We start from the raw sequence: 14,584 nt of genomic DNA, 5'->3' as shown, positions 1-14,584 counted from the left end.
GGTGTGTCACACCTGTCTGAAGCCCTCTCGTTTACCATACTTAACTCAAATTCTGCTTGGGAACATTCTAAGATTTCCCCCACAAAAACCTTTGGGCCTTTTCTGTCTGAACCATTAGGGCATAAAAGGAAAGCAGTTTTAAGTGAAACCAAAAGACTGCTCCATGCTTCACTGACTCAACCAGCTAGTCCTGACCACACGTCAATCCAGCCAAACCTTTGAGTCTTACTTCAGGAGAAGGTGATGCACATGGGCTTCTGAAGAGAGGCCTATGCCATGTAAACAAGCAACCAGGCAAATAAGCTCATACACAGTATAGGCATACACACTATGAAAACAGAAGGTAGAACAGAAAGGTTAGTGAACACAGCAAATCATAAACCAGTTTCTGAATTTGCAAGACTATCAGTTGAGAAGACTTCCAAATGCAAGGCTTTGCTGGTATAAAAGCAAGCAGCAATTGCTGGGAGAGGGGAAATCCCCCAGCCGGGTTCTGGGCAGGGATCTGAGTGCCCTCTTGCCTGTGGAAACTGCATGCTCCTGCTGCTAAGCCACAGGAAGCAGGGAGTCTGTGCAGTCTGAGACAGCAGGAAAAGGCAAAAGGGGAATGGAGCTGTGTGCTCACGTTGCTCACAGCTCAGCTGGGCTTGGCAGTGGCTGTGGGAAGTTCCCTTTCCTATGCAGAAGATGGGGATATAGCAGCTGGGTGTACTTGGGGTTTCATGTGCCAGGAGTAAAATCCAAGGCAGCAGTGGGCGCGTGCTTGCTCCCTGCATTCTGTGTTCCACTGACACCCATATGCTCATTGCCCTGCAGGGACCCACAGCACTGGGACCATTTTGCACACTGGACAGGTTATTCCCAAGCTACAGTCTGAGCTTCAGGGGACTGGAACAGTGATATGATAAATGGAAGAAATACAGGCAGTAGCAGAGGGGTGGGGAGAGACAAGTAAAGTGAAGATGGAGCAGTTTTCCTTTTTTCTTTATTTATGTTTATTTTTTAATCATCACCTGAGGGTATGTTTATTGATTTTAGAGATAGAGGAAGGTCCAGGAGGAGAGAGAAAGAGAAGGAGAGAAGAGAGAGGGAGAGAAACTCGCTGTGAGAGAGAAACATTAATTGGCCCTCTCCTATATGCACCTTGACTGGGGATTGACCCCACAACCTTTTTGGTGCATGGGACGATGCTCCAGCTGAATGAGTCACCCAGCTGGGGCAAAGATCAAGGAGTTTTACTACAAGCCACAGTTCCTCCCACTCCTGCTGGCTCTCCGGATGTTCCTGGTGGGAGTGGAGTCCTTGCAGTATCGTGAGAAAAAGCATTTCCAGGGACCCACAGGGGAGGATGAGATATGGTGGTAAGATTTATTTGGGTGTTCAATGCCAAATCAAGAGTGCCCCTCCTGGGCTCTCAATGTCCCATCTCTAGCTATCCCACCAGGGAAAAAGTCCAAGCATGTGTTCAGCAAGGCCGAAACAAAGGACAGTGCCCAGAGTTTCTGTCGTCTCATCCCCATCTGTCTAGCTTAGCTCATGTTCTCAGCTGTGCTGCTGTGTCCAGGCTCTTATCTAAAGCCTGTGTTTGGAGTTCAACCATGCGACTGCTAAGGCCACATGGCTATGTAGAGAGAACAGTCCAGTGAGTGAGACAAGCTAGAATCAGAGAGAGAGGAGGTGGTTTCATTGTTCCCCTGGGGTTATAAACAGGAGGCTTTTAAAAATAACCAATCAATTTCCCAAACTTTCTGGGCTCATGATGGGTCCACCCCCTAGTTAGATGGACAGGCTTCAATGCTGAAGCACCTGCCCATGCACCCTCCAACAATGGGTACTGGAGGGCAAGCAGTGTGCTCCTCAGGAGATTTCCTGTGTTATGAGGACTCAGTCTCCTCAGCAGCAATCCCCTGGAGTGTTTGTGAGTCTGTTTATACTGTAGCCTCTTAGTAAACTCAATGGAAAGCTGTTCTGTTAACTGCTTGTATCTGCTTCGGCCTTCCAGTTTATTAAGCTTAATATTTGTTTCAGCTCCCTAGTTCATTTAGCTTCATATTTGATTCCCTGTGCTTCCTTTCTTTTCTTTTTTTAAAAGATTTTGTTTGTTTGTTTATTTTTAGAGAGCGGGGAAAACAGGGAGAAAGAGAGGGAAAGAAGCATCAATGTGTGGTTGCCTCTCACACATTGAGGGCCTGGGTTGCAGGCCCTCAACTGGGAACCTGGCCTACAACCCAGGCATGTGCCCTGACTGAGAATCGAACTGGTGACCCTTTGGTTTGCAGGCCAGGACTCAATTTGCCGAACCACACCAGCCAGGGCTCCTTTCTAATATTAATAATTAGCTAACTACATTAACATAACTATAATGCCATCATTCTAACAAAATTAAGTCATCCTTAAAGTCATCTAATATCAAGTTGATATTCAGATTTTCTTCATTGTCTGAAAAATAGCTTTTTACAGTTAGTTTTAAAGCAGGATTAAACAAGGTCATATACTGAATTTAACATTATGTTTCCCAAGCTCTTTAAGAGATTTCCAGCTCTCACCTTTTTCTGAAGATTTCTGAGGAAACAAGGCCATTTGTCACACAGTGCCCCATGTTTGTATTCAGCTGTTTATTCTATTGAGGTGATAATTGATTCCTCCATTTCTTGTATTTCTCAAGGATCACTTTTTCTTTTTTGAAAAGGAACTTATTTTCCTGACTCTAAAAATAATGTATGCTTGTGGAAAATTTGGCAATGCTTGTAATGTAAGTATGAAAAGAGTATATTAAGCTGTTTTCTACAATATGAATCCAATTTTGGTTTAAAAGTGTATAATGTCCACCTAGTAAGAAAATGAGTGCTTTCTGTTTTTTATTTATACTTTTTAATGTAATTTATAATAGCAACGATGCTTTTTAAAAAGAAAAAATATAAAGAAGTAAGAAAGAAATTACCCATGTATTCCATCATGTAGTATAACTGTTGTTTTGATTTTGTATATTATATGGAGGGCATTTCAAAATTTTAGGCCATATTTTAAAAATATATATGTTAGCCTTTGAGATACAAATGAGAAAAAGATTGTTTACTTGTAGAAGATAGGTTATTTTCTTTCAATCAAGAAAATTCCAACCTAAAATATGAGGTCTGTCCAGAAAGTATCCAACCATGTAATATGAAAAATAGAGGCATTTATTTAAGATGATACAGGATACAAGAAAAATTGTACATAAGACAATGATGCCTCAGTCCCCTTCAATGTAGGCACCTTGGGACCTCACACAGGTCTCCCAATCGCCATGAGCTGCCCCATGGTATTTGCCTGAATCTCATCGACGGTCTGAAATCTCTTCCCTTTCGAAGATCATTTTAGTTTTGGGAAAAGCCAGAAGTTGCAGGGCGCCAAATCTGGGCTGTAGAGGGCTGAGTCCCCTGGGTGATTTGATGTTTCACCAAACAACTGCAGGAGACATGATGCAGGAGCAGGCACATTGTTGTGATGAAGCTGCCAATCACCAGATGTCCATAGCTGTGGCCTTCTGAATCATCTGAATAGTTTCCATGGAGGAATGTTTAAGCTTAATGCAAAATTTGATGCAGATTTGTTGCTGTACTCGCTCAGTCACTTTGACTGTGACAGCCACACAGTAGACATGCTCATTCAATAGCATCTACCACCCCCATTGACTAGCACAGTGAAGTGGTCATTGTTCACATATGCACATTCCAGTCTACTCTCCTTGGCTGCCAGGGTACACCAATGTTGTGTAAACTATTCTTGTTATATTAACAATGGCTGGACTTTCTTTGGACATACCTTGTACTTCCTAGGAAGGGATAAATACTAAATTATAGCCTGAAATCTCATGATAAAATCTTAGAGTGGAAAGTTTAACAGATAAACTTGTTATTGCAGTTCAAGAACTTTTATCCCTATAGAACAGGGGTGTCGCCCTGGCTGATGTAGCTCAGTAGATTGAGTGCTGGCCTGTGAGCCAAAGGGTCGCTGGTTCGATTCCCAATCAGGGCACATGCCTGGGTTGCAGGCCTGGTCCCCAGTAGGGGACGTGTGAGAGACAACCACACATTGATGTTTCTCCCCCTCTCTTTCTCCCACCCTTCCCCTCTGTCTAAAAATAAATAAATAAAATATAAAAAAAGAAAAGAACAGGGGTGTCAAAACTCATTTTCACTGGGGGCCACATCAGCTTCGTGGTTGCCTTCAAAGGGCCGAATGTAATTTCAACTCCTTAACAGTTAAGGAGTCGTTACATTTATAGTCCTAAAATTATTTTGGCCCTTCGAAGGCAACTGTGAGGCTGATGTGGCCCCCTGTGAAAATGAGTTTGACACCATGCTATAGAGTTTCTTCAAAAATATAGATAATTGCCCTGACTATTGTGGCTCAGTTGTTTGGGTGTCATCCCACAAAGCGAAAGGTCACCAGGTCTGTTCCCAGTCAGGGTACAGGCCTGGGTTGCAGGTTTCATACCTGGTTGGAGTACGTGTGAGAGGCAACCCATCTATGTTTCTCTTTCACATTGATGTTTCTCTTCCTCTCTTTTTCCCCTCCCTTCCCCTCTCTCTAAATATAAGTTAATAAATTATTATTTTTTTAATACAGATAATTTAGGCCGTGGGTGAGTAGCCCAGTTGGTTAGAGCATCATCCCAATGTGCCATGGTTGTGGATTTGATCTCTGATCAGGGCACACACAAGAAGCAACCAATGAATGCATAAATACATGCAATGACAGATAGATTTCTCTCTCTCTCTTTCTCTCTCCCTCAAAATCAATCAATAAATGAACTTTAACAAAAAAATACAGATAATTTAGGCATGCTAAATTAGGCATCCCTAAGGTGGATTTTTTTAATTAGAAAAGTTGGCTTTTAAAAATTTTATTTTTATGGTGGATCTTGATGACAATCTTTTCTTCTGAACTTGTTCATTGTAGACATAATGGACAACAGGGGGCGCTCTGTATCTACCACTTGCCAGTGATTCTATACACTGCTCATTATCACTAATATATAAGCACAGTAGGGGATGCCTTCACTATGGGTTACAGGCTTATCACTTAGTGTGTATGAACCATAAGAATTTTCCAGCAGGTGCTTGGTCTTAGTGTTCATTAAATTCCTTTAATTCTTTCACATGCATTAAGTACATTTTGGTTTCAATTCTGGGATTCAGAGTGGATGGATATTTGCAGGAGAAAAAAGAAAACTTGATCAGTAAACTTCCTTTAAGAATTTTTGTTTTGCTTTGAAACAAACTTTTTGTCATTTATGACTTAACAAAAACCAGTGGTGGATTTGAGAATTTGGCTCTTTTTTTTTCCCTTTCATCTGTAGCTATTTGAACAGACCGATCAGTGTATAAGTAAGAAGGTTAATGTATTGAACACAACATAGGAATTAAAACCCAAGAATGAATTTATGTTATGCTTTTGGTTAATCTCAGGAACCTTTAGTCTTAGTAGGAGGACTCATTAAAGATAGAAGACATTTTTTCTTCATTTAGTGTGGAAATTAAGTTCTATTTCCCATTCACCTGACTTCCATTTGTTCCAGCCAACTCTCGTGTTGTGCCTCCATTTAGACATCGGATCTCTTGGGAGAGTTTAGTTAAAAGTATATATGCCTCTTTGTACTTCTTTACTGCATTGGGGAAGGTGTGAATGCAAGAATTGAAACATTTTATGGGGTGTCCTAGGCCATGTTTTCATGTTTGAGATAAAGAGAACATTGAAACTCAGTATGTTGTTTTGTTCTAATATGGTGAAAGGTGGATATTTTTCTGTGTCTTGCAGTTCAGAATTTAGGCCACCCATATTGGCTTACCTTGGCTCCAATGTATATCTGGTTTATAATTTTCTTCATCCAGCCCCACAAAGAAGAGAGATTTCTTTTCCCTGTATATCCACTTATATGTCTCTGTGGTGCTGTGGCCCTGTCTGCACTTCAGGTAAGTTTCAGGGAAATGTATATCAGCTTCATTCTGTTTCACATTTTAAATTGTTCCTTAAGCTTAAAGGCAAATTACAAAATGCTTCCACCGAAGATATTTCATCCATTCATTAAACCTGATATAGATCATATTATTAAAACTTTATGTAGTGATTGCTTAGCTGTGGATTGTAATCTTCTTTGCTGATTACATATTTGCAGTGTTAATTGACTTTGTTGCCAACCAGAATCCAACTATTTTTAATTCATTGTATGGGCCTACCACAGAGTGGTGGCACCGGAGCAGAGCTGATGGAATGTCTGCTCTTCAACGATGGACAGCTAAGCACTATTAAAGCCGTCATATGGAAAAAACTAAATGAACTTTCTGGCCAACCCAATAGCAAATAGCATACCCTCAGACATGAGTGACCATCACCACATTCAAGTTTAGAACATTTTCATCACTTCAGAAACCCTGCACTCTTTAGCTGTTGTCACAACCCTTTCCCATATCTCCCCAGTCATAACTACCACTAATCTACTTTGTGTCTCTGTAGATTTGCCTATTTTGTGACATTTCATATAAATGGAATGAAAATGTCTGGTCTTTTTGTGACTAGCTTTTTTCACTTGGTATAATGTTGTTGAGGCTCATTCATGTCAGGATAACACTTTTAAATAATTTTAATTATAAAAGTAATTGAACTTCATTGCAGGTAATTTTTCTTTTACAACTTTCTAAATTAGTCCTACTACACTACAAAACACCTGCCCAAATTTTTGCCTGTCACATCTCAAAGTATATTTTGGTTGTCATCTAAGTTTCATATAACTTTATATTCCTTTTAATATAATTACATATATCATAACATTCTCTATGTTGCCATATCTATACCCATCATTTTAATAGAAGAATAATGTTCTGGATCGGCTATAATACATAATTATATAATCTGTAATATATAACATTGAATTGATTATAATATAGTGATCAAATATAATTTATGTTAGAGTTTAGGCTGCTCACTTATTTCAGTATTATAAATAATGCTAGGTTAAATATCTTTGTTTAGGTATTTGGATTGTTTACTTATAACAGATTTCCCAAAATATAGAAGTCTAAATGTATCTATGGTGCTTGTTATGTTTTGCAAATTGCTTTCCAAAAGTAGTTCTAGTCTAGGAGGGGAAGAAAGAAGGAAATAAATCTATTGGGATGGTACTCAAAGACTGTACAATTCATGTATGACAAGGTCTGTCCAGAAATTATCCAGCCATGCAGTATGAAAAATAGAGACATTTATTGGAGAAGATACAAGATATAAAAAACATTGTACATAGGACAACGATGCCTCAGTCCCCTTCAAAGTAGGCACCTTGGGACCTCACATAGTTCTCCCAATCACCATCAGCTGCCCTGTCATATTTTCCTGAATCTCATCAATGGTCCCAAATCTCTTCCCTTTCAAAGATAATTTTAGTTTTGGGAAAAGTCAGAATTTACAGTGCACCAAATCTAGGCTGTAGGGGGCGCTGAATCACCTGGGTGATTTGATGTTTCACCAAAATACTTTGCAGGAGACATGATGCATGAGCGGGCACATTGTTGTGATGAAGCTGCCAATCACCAGTTGTCCATAGCTGCAGGCTTCTGAATCATCTGAATAGTTTCGACAAAGGAATGTTCAAGCTTAATGCAAAATTTGATGCAGATTTGTTGCTCTACTCAGTCATTTTGAGTACAATGGCCACACAGTACACATGCTCACTCAATGGTGTCTACCATCTCCGTTGACTAGTACAGTGAAGTTGTCATTGTTTACGCATCAGCATTCCAGTCCACTCTCCTTGGCTGCCAGGTTACATGAACATTTTGCAAACTGTTTTCATTATATTAATTATGGCTGGACTTTTTCCAGACAGACCTTGTATCTATAATTATATTGTAATGATATTCATTTAGTTTATATAGTTTAGCAGATAATTAACAGCCTTTTCCTAATGTTTATGAGAGAAAGTCGTTTTTCTTCTTGTTTGGTCATGAGATGTTTTGTTGATACTGAACACTTTGATGAAAACTTGTCTGCAGGAAAAGTAAAGATTAATACTCTTCATATTAAAATAAATTGATACTTTATTTTTTGTTTCCTTTTTTATTATTTTTTAATTTTTTTTGTTGTTATTCAGTTACAACTGTCTGCATTTTCTCCCCATCCCTCCACCCCACCCCAGCCAATCCCACCTCCCTCCCCGATCTCTACCCTCCCCCTTGATTTTGTCCTTGTGTCCTTTATAGTAGCTCCTGTAAGCCCCTCTCCCCACTACCCCCTCCCCACTCCCCTCTGGCTATTGTTACATTGTTCTTAATTTCAATGTCTCTGGTTATATTTTGTTTGCTTTTTTCTTCTGTTGATTATGTTCCAGTTAAAGGTGAGATCATATCGTATTTGTCCGTCACCACCTGGCTTATTTCACTTAGCATAATGCTCTCCAGTTCCATCCATGCTGTTGCAAAGGGTATAAGCTCCTTCTTTCTCTCTGATACTTTTATATATCAAAGAAACTGCAAAGAAGCATTTGTTTAAAATTTCAAAAAATAAATTATTAGCATTTTAAGAACTTAGAGAAATATCCAAATAATTTTCCTATGAAACTACTGAGATTTCATTCTTGGGAAGCCCACTCGCCAGGCTGACCTTAAGGTTGTCTTAATGAAGTTTGCTTTAACCTTAGAATTTGGAGTGGGTACCTCACTGTTTGCAAATGCTCAGATCTTTGATAGAACCTCTTGTGCTACTTTTCCCCCCTCTTTGTTTTACTGTCTTCTGAATATGTATATCCTGCAAGGTATATCTTTTTTTTCAATACAGTTTTTGTTTCCTTCCAGAAATGTTACCACTTCATGTTTCAGCGATACCGCCTAGAGCATTATACTGTCACTTCAAATTGGCTGGCACTAGGAATACTGTTCCTGTTTGGACTCTTATCCTTTTCGCGTTCTGTGGCACTGTTCAGAGGTAAGTGTACTAAGAATGCCTTAACCCAGACTCGTGAGGCACTTCACCTTGGGTTTTGCTTAGTGTGTGATTGTTTAACACAATTCAGGTTGACCTGGGAGGAGGGCTTTTCTATAGGGAGAACCTGTGGATTTAATATTAAGCCTGGGATATGACTTCTGTATCTTCAGATTGAAGAAAAAATTGAGAATTCCTTTAAGTATGATTAACTGTAATTTTTTCTCTATTCTTGACATTTTTTCCTTTAAAAAGATGCTTTTTCCTTGTTAAAGAAGTTTTAAACATAGAGTGTAGATTTGGGGCTCAAATCCTGTGATTATGTATTTCTTATAATCTTTAATTTCACATAGATTACAGTGGAACATTAACATACATCATAATTACATGTCAGAATTTCATGTTACTTACTCATTTTTGGTTTTCACAAACCTTTTTCCCTTCCAGGCTATCATGCGCCCCTTGATTTATATCCAGAATTTTACCGAATTGCTACAGACCCAACCATTCACACTGTCCCAGAAGGACGACCTGTTAATGTCTGTGTAGGAAAAGAGTGGTATCGATTTCCCAGCAGCTTCCTCCTGCCCGATAAGTAAGTTGTCCTTTAATCCCAGAGTTTTAAATCCAGTAAAATAGCAATTCTGTGGCAGTGTCCTCTTCGTTTTTCTTTTGTTTTGGATTTTTCACAAAAAGATTTTTCATTACCATATGAAAGAGCTGTGGGGTCTGCACTGTACACCCACTGCCTAGGTTCAGTAGACTGATTGCTGTGTTTGTTATGCACCTTGCACTTCCCTTACCTCAGAGATCTGGGAAATTCTAAAAGCACTTTAGCCCCTGGGCTCCTGCTTGTGGCTCTCCCTGGGGATTCATATTTATATTTCTATAATGATCTGATATTAATTTACTTCTAAAATTGGCCTAGAAACTTTAGCAAGAAGTGTGGTTTTATTCTTATTTATTTTATTTAAAAGGTTTTTTTTTAATGTATTGATTTTAGAGAGAGAGAGAGAGGAGAGAAACATCGATTTGTTGTTCCACTCATTTATGCATTCATTGGTTGCTTCTTGTAAGTACCTTGACTGGAGATCAAACCCGCAACCTAGGCATATGGGATGACACTCTAACCAACTGAGCTACCCGGCCAGGGCAAGAAGAGTGTTTTTAGAGAAGAAGTGTTTGTCATTCAACAACACTGGAAGTTTTCCACCAATGTATGGATATTAGAGGAAGCTGTGGTTAGGACATCCGTACCACTTTTCTCTAAGTTGTCGGTTGTTGGATGTGATAGCATAGGTTCTGGAGTTCCTTCTATTTGCTTAATTTGGACAGAGAAGAGTCCTATTTCACGAAAAGGGAAGTCAGGTTAAGGTGAGTCATCTTGCTCCATTTGGGGACTGGCTTTAACAGATTAGCTAGCGGTGGTATGTTGTGCTTGATGAAGATCCTGTATCAGCCATTAATGATTAAATCACAACTTCTTTTGTAAGTGTTAACTTTACCTTTGCCTCTCCATTTGAAATAGTTTCAGAACTAAAGATACTTATGATCATTAAAAGTCCTTCTGCCATAGTGAGGTCTTATATTTCACTCTTTTCTCTATATACCTGATGAATTTGCTTTAATCTTGATAAGTTGTAATTGGCAATAAACTTTGATGCTTCTCTGGTGTTTGATGGTGTGACCATTTGGTTACATATTTATTGCTGAGAATTGGTGAAATGGGTTGAGAGTTTAAAATTTCTCAATGAGTTTGGACTGAATTGTGACCTCTGCCTCTATGCTCCCTGGTTGAGGTTTTAATAGAAATATTTTATTTCTATTAGAAATACTTCAAGGGAAATACTTCAATAGAAATACTTCAAGGGAAATGAAGTATTTTTCACATCATTTTTTTTGGCTTATTTCAAGCACATTTAGCAATATGAGCCCCCTGTGTTTTAATTATTCTCCTTATTTATGTTTCTGACAGTTGGCAACTTCAGTTTATTCCATCCGAGTTCAGGGGCCAGTTACCAAAACCTTTTGCAGAGGGACCACTGTCTACCCGGCTTGTTCCTACTGACATGAACGACCAGAACCTGGAGGAGCCATCGAGATATGTAAGGACAACATTCTTCCTTCTGCTACTTCAAAAAGAGTTCTACCCTAAAGTCTGTTGGCATACATGTTAGAACATTGATAAAATGGAAATGTAGAAAGTGATGTCTTTAGGGTGAGGAATATAACAACTTTTGTTGAGAAACAATAGACAATGTCACTTTCATTTTCAAATTACCTCCTTTATTTTTTATGTAAAATATATAACTCAATATATTTTCTAAGCTTTGCTGGAAATTTTCTTATGTTGAATTTGAATCATCATTTAAAAACACATTCTGAAACACTTTTCATTTCTTGGCTCATTAAAATACTTGGTGGGGAACTTTCAGGTTATCGGTAGACTTTTGACCTATTAGTATATTCTGGTTTAGCATATGGACAGTCAGTGATGGCTGTTTTTACAGTTTGTCCATGGAGCAATACCTCTCAGGACTGTGCTCTTCTACCCACTCATCTTGACTCACTCTGGGATTCCATGCGGATTTTATTTCAGTTTATTTGAAATATGATACTTTTGCCATTTGGTACCAGTAAAATCCTTGATTGAGAAAAAGGCAAGAGCAATACAGACAGTGCTCCTGATTCCCAGAGTCAGTAAAAAATTATTTTATAGGATTATTAGAAAGCACACTTTGGGGCAACATTTAACAATTTAAATGTCAAATACATTTTGTTTAGGTTTTCTTATTATGTCGTATACTTGAAATGTGAAATATCAGGTCTTAGTTCTCTTCTGAAGCAAACCTGCAGAGCCACATCTGGCCTCTGGTGTCCAGGATCAGGGCTGGTTAGACTTCCATGGAGACCCTCAGGGCTCATGAGTGAGATTTTCATTGTGTGAGCGATAGCTATAAGCTGTGAAAATGGACATCATAAGATACAACCTTGGTCTGACCCCCTGAGAAGGTAAGGTACATATTGCACCAAGTGGCTTATATTAGAGTTTTCTTCTAACTTAAGACTCTGATTCCTATAATAGTGGAAGTACCCCTGGACAGAGTGAACTGTTATTGTCATTTTCATTTTATCTGAGATACTCTCTTGAGAGCAGGCTTTTGATGTATAGAGGATCACATCACCAGGGGAACACTGGATAGTTAAGAGTAAGCGAATACACAGTGATGGGGAAAGATATAATTTAGTGATGTTGTCAGAGCTATATTTTAGGAATCGGTATCATGTGGTAGTGAAAAAAGAGCACATACTTTGGAGTCTGGCAGACCTGAGTTCAAATCCCAGTTCTGTCGCTTGTCTTGGTGATCTTTGGCAACTTGGTTAACTTCTCTGTTTAACTCATTTCAGTGTCTGTCTGGAAAATGGGAATAATGTCACCTACTTGGAAAATTATTATGAGATTAGATATTTTATCTCTCTGTCATATTTAGCATGGTGTTTGGTACACAGATTTTCCCACAAATATTCTTAATCAAGTAATGGTTTATCAGATGGGTTTGAGGTAAAAAACTGTTTATCTATATCTTCTTACTTACTTCTGTTGTTCACAAACCTCATTTTTATTTCAGTCCATCCAGACTTGTCATTGCCTTTTCTTTTCCAATGACTTTGCTTATTTTGATGACTACACTTGTCTTCTGATAACTATCAAAACTGTTCTCTGAAACCTTTTCCAACTATAACTACATGGTGAGCAGTCTTTAAAAAAAAAAAAAGATTTTACCAATTTATTTTTAGACAGAGGGGAAGGGAGAGAGGGACAGAAACATCAATGTGTGGCTGCCTCTTGCGCACCCCCACCAGGGACCCAGCCTGCTACCCAGGCATGTGCCCTGACTGGGAATCGAACCAACAACCCTTAGGATCGCAGGCCAGTGCTCAACCCACTGAACCGTGCCAGCCAGGGCATGAGCAGTCCTTCTTAAATGCCTTAAATATTTATCTGTACAGCTCATTTAGCCATTTAATTATGTTGTCTTGTGCTATTTAAATATGACTGATATGTATGTCATTAACTTTTCCCATCAGATTATAGATGCTGTAAAGAGAATGACTGTACCTTATTTCTTTTTTTTTGATATATGTATTGATTATGCTATTACAGTTGTCCCATTTCTGCCCCTTCACTCAACTCCATCCTGCCCACCCCCTCCCTCCCACATTCCCCCCCTATAGTTCATGTCCCTGGGTCATACTTATAAGTTCTTTGGCTTCTACATTTCCTACACTATTCTTACCCTCCCCCGTCTATTTTCCACCTATCATTTATGCTATTTATTCTCTGTACCTTCCCCCCCCTCTCTCCCCCTCCCAATCCCCTATTGATAACCCTCCTGTGATCTCCATTTCTGTGGTTCTGTTTCTGTTCTAGTTGTTTGCTTAGTTTGCTTTTGTTTTGGTTTTAGGTGTGGTTGTTAATAACTGTGAGTTTGCTGTCATTTTTACTGTTCATATTTTTTATCTTCTTTTTCTTAGATAAATCCCTTTAACATTTCATATAATAATGGCTTGGTGATGATGAACTCCTTTAACTTGACCTTATCTGAGAAGCACTTTATCTGCCCTTTCATTCTAAATGATAGCTTTGCTGTATATAGTAATCTTGGATGTAGGCCCTTGCCTTTCATGACTTGGAATACTTCTTGCCAGTCCCTTCTTGCCTGTAAGGTCTCTTTGGAGAAATCAGCTGACAGTCTTATGGGAACTCCTTTGTAGGTAACTGTGTCCTTTTCTCTTGCTGCTTCTAAGATTCTCTCCTTCTGTTTCATCTTGGCTAATGGAATTATGATGTGCCTTGGTGTGTTCCTCCTTGGGTCCAGCTTCTTTGGGACTCTCTGAGCTTCCTGGACTTCCTGGAAGTCTATTTCCTTTGCCAGACTGGGGAAGTTCTCCTTCATTATTTGTTCAAATAAGTATTCAATTTCTTGGCTTTCCTCTTCTCCTTCTGGCACCCCTATAATTCGGATGTTGGAACATTTCAAGATGTCCTGGAGGTTCCTAAGCCTCCCCTCATTTTTCCGAATTCTTATTACTTCATTCTTTTCTGGTTGGATGTTTCTTTCTTCCTTCTGGTCCACACCATTGATTTGAGTCCCAGTTTCCTTCGCATCACTATTGGTTCCTTGTACATTTTCCTTTGTTTCTCTTGGCATAGCCTTCATTTTTTCATCTAGTTTTTGACCAAATTTAGCCAATTCTGTGAGCTTCTTGATTACCAGTGTTTTGAACTGTGCATCTGATAGGTTGGCTATGTGTTCGCTGCTTAGTTGTATTTTTTCTGGAGCTTTGAAGTGTTTTATCATCTGGGCCATTTCTTTTTTTTTTTTTTTTGTCTTCGCGCGTCTGTTACTTAAAGGGGCGGAGCCTTAGGTGTTCCCCGGGCGGGGTAACGCTGGTCCCTGCACTGTGATGCTGTACGTGGGGGAGGGGCTGAGAGGGAGTAATGGCGCCCGCTCCACTCTCTGCTGGATTTCAGTCACTCCCTCCACTACACACAATCAAATTGGGCCCCTCTGGTGCTGGTTCCCGAGTGAGTGGGCTTCTGTACGCTCTAGGCCCCTGTGGGTCT

The 14,584-nt window shown here is 39.3% G+C and overlaps 1 protein-coding gene across 7 annotated transcripts in view; it reads left to right on the top strand.

Moving 5' to 3' along the window:
- ALG9 (ALG9 alpha-1,2-mannosyltransferase) overlaps positions 1-14,584 on the top strand; it is a 124,282-nt gene that overhangs the window by 37,671 nt on the left and 72,027 nt on the right. For all 7 annotated transcript variants that reach the window (XM_053924310.2, XM_053924308.1, XM_053924306.1 and 4 more), the window contains 4 exons: positions 5,803-5,957; positions 8,829-8,958; positions 9,403-9,550; positions 10,931-11,060. In XM_053924310.2, the coding sequence (XP_053780285.1) occupies positions 5,803-5,957; positions 8,829-8,958; positions 9,403-9,550; positions 10,931-11,060 (563 nt within the window). The remainder of the gene's footprint in view (positions 1-5,802; positions 5,958-8,828; positions 8,959-9,402; positions 9,551-10,930; positions 11,061-14,584) is intronic.

Source organism: Desmodus rotundus, chromosome 5, assembly GCF_022682495.2.
Source record: "Desmodus rotundus isolate HL8 chromosome 5, HLdesRot8A.1, whole genome shotgun sequence".
NCBI lineage: Eukaryota > Metazoa > Chordata > Mammalia > Chiroptera > Phyllostomidae > Desmodus > Desmodus rotundus.
The sequence above is the reverse complement of the archived record's forward strand: the minus strand, read 5'-3'. Positions and strand labels throughout refer to the sequence as shown.